The sequence below is a fragment of the Diadema antillarum genome, unplaced genomic scaffold (assembly GCF_040938485.1).
Source record: "Diadema antillarum isolate AM-2024a unplaced genomic scaffold, OU_Dant_1.0 seq00000702_RagTag, whole genome shotgun sequence".
NCBI lineage: Eukaryota > Metazoa > Echinodermata > Echinoidea > Diadematoida > Diadematidae > Diadema > Diadema antillarum.
Genome location: NW_027271607.1, coordinates 199,666 through 208,522, shown reverse-complemented (window position 1 = coordinate 208,522; position 8,857 = coordinate 199,666). Strand labels below are relative to the sequence as shown.

General features: G+C 40.1%; 1 protein-coding gene across 1 annotated transcript; it reads left to right on the top strand.

The window, feature by feature from the left end:
• The first annotated feature begins 353 nt into the window (after positions 1 to 353).
• Positions 354 to 7,887, top strand: LOC139737748 (small ribosomal subunit protein eS10-like). The gene is made up of 5 exons (XM_071648424.1): positions 354 to 365; positions 3,689 to 3,833; positions 4,814 to 5,057; positions 5,930 to 5,985; positions 7,778 to 7,887. The coding sequence occupies exons 2-5, from the start codon at positions 3,690 to 3,692 to the stop codon at positions 7,814 to 7,816; spliced, it is 483 nt and encodes a 160-aa protein (XP_071504525.1). The 5' UTR covers positions 354 to 365; position 3,689; the 3' UTR covers positions 7,817 to 7,887.
• Positions 7,888 to 8,857: the final 970 nt, after the last annotated feature.

Genomic DNA, 8,857 nt, shown 5'->3' with positions numbered 1-8,857 from the left:
AAGTACCTTGACACCTTGACACCCCCCGGTCCCGCAGTCCTCCCCCTTCCCCCCCCCCCCCCCACACACACACACACACACAAACACTGAAAAACGTTCCGCGGCCCCTGCATTATTAGGCCTGTACGCGTTGTGGGATCAAGGTTAAAGCAAAAATCCTATATTCACTCTTTTGTCCAAGTACTTGGGCTGGGACGACACTTGTTGAAAGGGGGAATATTGCAATGCGAGATGGCAGCGACCGAATATAGTAGTGGTCGCGTTGGGAACTCGAGTACTCGTTGGTCTGATTCTGTCAGTAGAGGGCGTTATGTACGTTTTTCTGACCGACGACCTTTTTCCCGTCGGCTCCTACATTTGGCCAAGTATGTTTCGAGAACCCTACAGAAATCTGCTATAATCTCCTCAATCGCAAAGAATTGAACATAAATTATCATGTTATGTTAAGAATCATAGATCACTTAATGATTCAGTTCCATAATTTTAAGATTAATGTAGATATACAGGTAGGAACAGATCATTTTGTTGTCATTGTCCCCCATGTTTGTATCTTGCCGTCCGAGTCGTGTAGAAATACATACTAGATAGATGGTCTACACTGACTACAGGCAGTACTAGTAGTACGTGCTGCTGCTTTTCAGCTCAACGCAGAGAGGTATGCATGCTTCTTCAGGCGATTACTAGATGTCTAAATGAACATGGCTTGTAATACCTTTATCAATATTATTGTTTATCATTATCTCACCTACCTATTTCGGCAGTCCATTGTCCCTGTTTCGTACTGAATAATTAGTAACGAGTCGAGTAGGTGTGCTAGATGTAGGCTCTTCTCTTTCAATTAACGAACTAACTGTTTAACGCGAAGTAGCACTTAGACAGGTGGATCATTTTGGATGTTTTCAATTCGAAAAATTGATTGTAATTTTTGGGGGACATACTGCAGTATGTCACACAAAAATTACAATCAGATTTTCGCATTGATAACATCCAATATGATTTTTTTTTTCAATGCTACTTCAGTTTCTTAAGATATAACATCTTAGCTCTATTTTGCAGAAATCCCCATTCGATTTGGTTAAGCGGTCACAGAGAAATGCAGGGCTGCCAACTCTCACGCATTGAGCGTGAGACTCACGCAATTCAACCAATTTTGACTGTCTCACTCTGATAAACGAAATCTCACGCTAAACCCCCTAAATGGACTGTACATGACTACAAAAATAAATATATCTCTAAATTCTCTGATATTCCGAATATCGATATGCCCAAGCCCAAAATGTCGAGATTTTCCAGCGCGGGTGTAAAGCTTAACCAATAATAATCGTTTTCGGTTCGCGCGCAAAGACGAGCTATTGGATTACGATTGGCTTCTACCTATACCACGTGAGCGTAGCGTGTACTTTTGGCAAATTACAGTACATATTGTATGGCTATGACGTGTGCTTTACATCGCTTTACATACACTGACTGTGTACGTAGTACGTACGTACGTACGTACGGCCGCACAGCAGGCCGCCAGGTGCTAGCCAGCGAGGTCGCTCCGCTCCCTCGTAGTGTCTCACGCCAAACTCTCACTCAAGGTTGGCAGCCCTGGAAATGTGGATTGTAGTAAAGCATGTCATGAGTCTGATTCTTCCAAGTTTAGCACTTCGATGATTTTGTGTGTGAACAATACAGATAGACAGAACTTGGACAAAAGAGATTCCCAACATCCTCTACAAAATTCCTCATTTCTCTTTGACCACTGAAGCAAATCGAATGGGTTTTCTGTAAGATGTGGGCAATGAGTTATAGTTTCATTCCCTGAATTTGTATTTAGATTGATGAAATATTTTTAAAGATATCATTGCATAGGGCCCCGTTGTAATTGTTTTGGGGACATACGGTACAATGGTAGGCTCCTAGACCACTTTTTGCAAGTTGTGTGTGCACAGTGGACTGGTGGTATTTGTGATAAATTACACTAACGTTACATGACATGATGTATGTAACAAGGATGACAGCTATCAATACGTAGGGATACAGGGTCTCCATACATTGTAATTATGTATAAAAATTAGAATAGGCACGCTACGTGTAGTTCTATTAGTAGTGGCACTGGTACTCGTAAACTTGTGATCTAGAATGAGACAATATTAAACATTATCCCTGGACCACTAGCACCACAACCACTTAAAGCTTGATACATACGTGTAGGCCCCTACATGTCTCCTTTCAATCCAGTGGCAGTTTCACAAGGCCATGCTTGTGCATCTGTGGCATCATCCACAACTGGCACTGGATTATGAGATTCATGTGTTCCATGCATGCTAGACTGTTATGAAGTCTGAACATTATTAAAATTACCCATACCTACATTGGATAGACTGTAGAAACATTGATTCACATGCAGTAACTGTTTGAGTAAATGTTTGAAAAAAAAAATCAAAACAACTACAGTATTATAGTTTCCTTATTTCCTAGCAAAGCAAGTGAGAAAGTTTTGTTTGTTTGTTTGTTTGTTTGTTCCCCCCCCCCCCCCCACATTTGTGAAAAGTATCTACAGGGCTGTACACTAACCCATTTTGTCTACTGGTCCATTCCTGAAAAAAAGTCACTGGTCCGACAGGGATTTTTTACTGGTCAGGGACCGTCGGACCAGTGCCAGGGTGCAGCACTGGTATCTATGAATGTGTATCCATTGGTAGTTGCATGCATAAGTTACAACTACAGTGGAAACTCGATATAACGAGATGGTCGGGACCGAGTCGTTCTCGTTATAGCCGATATCTCGTTATATCAGTAGGCATAAAAGATAGCATAACATAAAGACATTAATTTGCACATGTGGGACTACCCATCATATTTCAATCAATACTGATAACTTGATATTGTGTGTTAGGGAATTACTCACCTTTACTGGTAAGAAGATGTTTTTCGCCAATGAAATCCAATATCAAGAATGTGTTTCTTATTGATTGTAGATGTTTGAATTTGTAAATTTATATAGCTTGCGATTGTGTCAAGATCGTCTGTGGATTGGTATGTGGTTATGGTATGGGTGTGTGTTGTGTGGAAAGCTTGAATATGATCTGCACAATGCTGTGTGTGTATGTGACACATTCTGTATGTACATTATGACTGCGTGTGTGTGAAGATGGGGATTTCCCTACGTAGAAAGCCAATCACAGCATCAGATTGCCTCACACCTGCTAAACGTCATGATGATGTCATGCATACATATGGCCGTCCCACCACATTTTCTGCATGTATCAGTGTGCGCGCACACACACTTACACGAAGGAGCTTCGAAGCTCCTTGCTTACACGTACAACATGCAGTGCTATAGCTGGAGTGCACTGAAGAAAATAATTATGTGTGTACAAGACAGTTTTTGGCGCAACGAGCTTTACAATCTCAAGCTTCACGGAAGGCATTTTGCTTTACCTCGCTATAACAGGTTTGATTGGCTATGTTTTTCTTTGTTTGGAAGTCACAAAATTTATCTTGTTATAGCAGTTATTTCGTTATAGCCGATCTCGCTATAAGAGTAGCATTTTACATAGACTTGTGTGGAAGGAAATTTGGGACCGGGAAAATTTCCTCGTAATAACCGGTATCTCGTTATAGCAGTGTTCGTTATACCGAGTTTCCCCTGTACAATGACTGTCCAAAATGTATTTCATTCCTCTACATTTTTCCGTGGTAGGATGTTGATGCCCAAGGCAAGCCGGGTCGCTATCTACGAGAACCTCTTCAAAGAGGGCGTGATCGTTGCGAAGAAGGACTTTCACGCGCCCAAACACCCTGAGCTGGAAAAAGTTCCAAATCTCCATGTCATCAAGGCTTGTCAGGTGTGTATAGCCATGTAGTATAGAGATGTACAGTGTACTCAAATATGCCATATATTTAGCGAGTCTAAATTTTCACGAATCGGGACTTCTCAACAATTTTGTGAGTGGTTAACTTCGTGACCGTGGAGTACTGTACGTACTGAACGGAGAAGTGTACATGTGTGCGTCACATTCATATCGGGATCAGAGTCATAATTTTTTCCCTGTAATTTTGCGAATAGCACTGATTAGCAAAATTTGCGAAAATTAAAATCTCATGAAGTACATGTACATGTATTTGGTCTTGGTTAGGAGGCCCTAAAACATTCATATGCTGTAGGAGATTCGTGAGGATAGAGTTAAGAAAAACAAAATTGAGTGTAATGTAAACATATTTAAATATACACTGTAGATGTGAATTGATTCTATTTTTCTCATTTGCTGGCATGATTTCATTTTTGCTTCTCATGATTTTGATAGAAGAGCCAAGTTTTTGATATTTTCATTCACATAATTAACAGAAGAAAATCCATATATGAAGAGTTTGTTCGCAAAAACCGATAAGTCCACATTTGCCAAATGGAGATATTTGCGAATAAAGGTCAAGAAAAATATAGAGAATGATGAGAAAATTTTTGCTTCTTTTGACCATAACTTCAAAAATGTACCTTTATATGTAGTGAGCAATATATCATTTAAAAGGTATTATTTTGTACTTTATGGCAGAGACCGTACTTCAAAATCTTCAAAAATGGACTTATCGGTTTTTGCGAACAAACTCTTCATATGTAGATATGAGTATTGTACATCCTTGGAGAAGATGTTCAACCAGTCGTGTCTCACTTTACCCAGCTATGTGAATTGGAACCTGGTAGTAATGAACAACAGCAACAACAACAACACCAAATGGCATGCCCCTCAGAATAACCGTCTAAAAATAGGGTCCTCTGAGTAAATGAAATTGTGTTATTGAAAGTAATCAATGGATTTCTCATGAACAGTCACTGAAATCTCGAGGCTACGTCAAGGAACAGTTTGCCTGGCGCCACTACTACTGGTACCTCACCAATGAGGGCATCCAGTACCTCCGGGATTTCCTCCACCTCCCTCCCGAGATCGTCCCCGCCACCCTGAAGCGGGCCCCGCGGCCCGAGACTGCCCGCCCCAAGCCCCGTTCCATGGACAGCCGCGGGCCCCCAGGTGCCCCATCGGACGGCCAGAGACAGGAGTACAGGCGTGGACCAGGTGAGGGGACGTAGGCTGTAGGTGCTCATGGACAACTTATCCGATGGGTCATTCCCATTTTGCAGACATGATGAAGATATTAACATTTCCAGGCTTTGAACTCTCTGTCTTCATGTGATCAAAACACCGCAGTGCCCCCAGTATCATAATTTATTTATTTATTTATTTATTTTTTATTTATTTATTTTTTTTTTTTCCAGCAGAATGAATTTTTTTGGGGGGCCTTCTATCTGCTGGCATATCCCTGTTGCTGTGCAGGTCTATAGCTTAGGTGGCTCACACCCTCTTGAGGAGACAGCCAAATCAGGTTGATAGAATATGTCCGATATCCAAATTTCGCACTGCTATATTTACCTTTACAAGGTGCGTACAGTCAACCTCGCCAACGTCAAATCCAAAAGGACTGTAGTGCCCCAAGTACTGCAATATTTTGCGCCTGCTCTTTGCTGGCATATCCTTGTTTGCTATGCTTGTTTACAACTTATAGGTAGCTTGCACACTCTTGAGGAGACAGCAATATCAGGTTGATAGAATGTACCAGATTTCCAACTTTTACACTACTAGATTAACACAAGTACAAAGCTCGTACAGTAAACCTTGCCTAAGTAAAATCAAAGGAACCAGAAAAAATCCTTTGATTCTTGTGAATTTGGACTTAGGGGAATTATTGAACTTAATTGATTAACAGCTAACATAATATGTTTACATCCATCTGGGAATTTTTTTTTCGACCTATACCAACTTTTTGACTTGTACAAGGTTGTCTTAGATGTGGCTGACTGTAGTTTGAGAACGTCCAATATAGGTGCTTATTTCCTGTACCATGTGATTACAGAAAAGCCATATCAAATCCATTTATCCTTCTCTTTCAGGTGGACCAGACAAGAAGGGAGATGCGGGTGCAGGGGCAACTCAAGACTTCCAGTTCGTAAGTGTGTTTTTGAATCATTTCCGGTAATGTGAGGCATTTAACTGGTTGTGGGTTCAAGTTGCTGCTATGGTGCTAGAGCTGAGTGCTCTTTAGTGAGAGGTAAAGCCCTCTAAGAGCTTGTAACAGCTCAGTGGTGAACAGTGCACATAAGTTGTTTGTAGAAGTCACTGTAAAGTAACTGAAGTACTAAAGGTTGTGTTCGAATACTCAAAAGTAAACCAATGCAATACGTACCGTACCAATACTGTGCCAGATTTGGAGCATTAGAACGTTCTGTGAAGAAAGCGTACCCCATGAGTTATTTTTAGAGGGAGTCACACATTTTGTAGCAACAGGGTCATTCACCTGGTGCATTGATAAGCTACTTACAGATGTCCCAAACAAAGAAGTGAAATCTTTGCATTCATGACATGCAGTACGTATGTGTTATCCTCTTTCTTCTCATGCCAACTTCTTGTACGGTTTTGATACGCTTTTGGAGCACATTGGGAAGTGGTCCACTTTTGGCTCACTACAGTAAGATACCGTATGCTTTAGTAGAGCACTCTAATGCACCCATAGACATCTAATAGTAGGTTCTGTTACCTCTGTGGTTGCCTTACCACTCTCTGATTTTTGTGTCACTGCTGTAGCTGAGATTGGAAATTCACATTGGAGCAGAAGTAAATGTTAACTGTTTGGAGGATGTGCCGGTTTCTCCTACCAAAGTGATGAAATAGTGTGCATTGATAATAATAACTGTCACTTTTGAAGTGCTAAATTCAGGAGTGTAAAACATTGATACACAACTGAAAATGTTGATTCAGTACTGAAAAATTGAATTAAGTTGTAACAAAGGGTGTGTTTGAGCGCTCTCCTATTTAGAAACAAACTGTAATGTAATGTACAGTCTGTACCGAACCCATGTCAGAGGAGCGCTAGAACGCTCCTAAAGTGTACCGTACCGTATTGTACCGAGCCAAACGTGGACCACTTCCCAATGTACAGCAAAAGCATACCAAAAGATCGCATATGAGAATGCACGTCACATGTATATGTCATAATGTAAAGAAATCATTCTCTTTGCTTGCGACATCTGTAAGTAGTTCAAGGGCACCGGGTAAATGACCTGCTTGCTAAAAAGTATGTGACCCCTTCTAAAAATATCTCATGAGGTAAACTTTCTCAACAGAGCACTCGAACACTCCTAAATTTTGCACAGTTCAGGACGGTACGCTTTAGTTCAGTTCGCTTTGGTTCGCTTTAGAGCACTCGAAAGCTCCCAAAGTTGCTGCAAAGTTGTGTTGACTGGAATATCTCATACAGTGAGGCTGCATAATTGTTTTCTTGAATTATCATTGTTTCTTGTAGGATTGTCATTTTTGATTACATTGATGTCACCTTTGAAGTAAAAGCTGATTTATGTGATACTGTAAAAGTGGATATTTTTGCGCAACTAATGTTTCGCTCTCAGCCGGGTAAGAAGAGTTTTGCACGTTATTAATTCCCCAGAATCAAGACATCAACTACAGAAACATATGGCAAGCAAAAATATTTGCGTGCTTTTATTTTCGCGCTTGTTTCTGGTTGCGCGAAATGTGCAAAAATTTCAACACTCTGAAAATTTCCGCTTTAACAGTAAACATTTTTGGCTGTTTTAATCTGTCACCTGCTCACTCATGACAGTTGAAGTTGTTCTAGACTTGCGTGTTGCCATCATACAGTGTATATTGTATTTTTGAATGCATTTATTTTTCTATGTTGTGCAAAATGGGTGATTTGTGTTCTTTTGATGTGTTTGACTTTGCAGAAAGGAGGCTTTGGGCGTGGCAGATCACAGCAGTCATAAGCCGCTGTCTCAAGGAATCGCCGATGTATTGTGTTCAGTGATTAAAATCATGTTGTAATATGTAAAACACATATCAGAAGCCATGGCTGTGTCATTGAATCTGTGTCATGCGTCCAAGTTTTATGTCAGGTCAAAACAGCACAGGGCACCTTGCCAAATTGTTTCTGTGATTGTGAGTGCACTGTTTGTGTGTTTTTGCAAGGGATTATGTTTTTTTTTTGCAAGTGATTGTTTTGCCTATCCAGTATTAAAAGTACACATACACATATATTTCTGTATTAGAATGATGTGTGTCTGTCAGTGTGTCTGTTGTTGTTGTTGTTGTGTGTGTGTGTGTGTGGTGTGTTTTTTTTGTGTGTGTTTTTTTTTTTGGGGGGGGGGTGGTTCAAGGATTGATCATCCATTATTGCACCCTGATGAAATTGTACAGGTGACTCCTGGGCCCTGTTGCATAAAAGTTATAATCAAACGCAAGTCAAGAAAATTATAGGCAACTTGATTTTCAGCCAATCAGAATGGAGCATTCGGGACTTAAGTTTGATCCTCTTGACTTGTGTTTGATTGTAACTTTTATGCAGCGGGGCCCTGTTACATCAAGGTCTTTGGAATGACAGTTTTCTTTTGTAATATCAAAATTTTGTTCTAGCAGAACAGATAGAACAAAAAATCCAATGTGTAAACAGAGTTAATATTTTGGTGTGTTGTTAAAGTCATGGAAATAAGAACTTGGTTAGATACAGCATGGCATACATACAAGTACACATTGTACAGTGTTGTAAAATCATTTAGGGAACTGAATTTCATTTTTTTTTTGTAATGAAATTTAGCTACTTGTATTTTCATATTCGTCGTAACAGGAGTGCCCTTTACATGTTTATATGTACTGTATTATATAATTTTCAGAAATACAGTGTATAATGAACCATAATATCAAGTCAATTTAGATGGGATTTTAGGAAGTTTCAAGTCTCAAATCATGTCAATTATGTCACAGAGCACAACAGACACACACACACACACACACATTCCTACACAATGACT

Bases quoted from the DNA above. Each gene is read 5' to 3' on its own strand.
- LOC139737748 (XM_071648424.1), top strand. From the start codon at position 3,690: ATGTTGATGCCCAAGGCAAGCCGGGTCGCTATCTACGAGAACCTCTTC. The intron at 5,058-5,929 runs GTGAGGGGACGT...CTTCTCTTTCAG, and splicing joins GGAGTACAGGCGTGGACCAG to GTGGACCAGACAAGAAGGGA. The intron at 5,986-7,777 runs GTAAGTGTGTTT...TTGACTTTGCAG, and splicing joins CAACTCAAGACTTCCAGTTC to AAAGGAGGCTTTGGGCGTGG.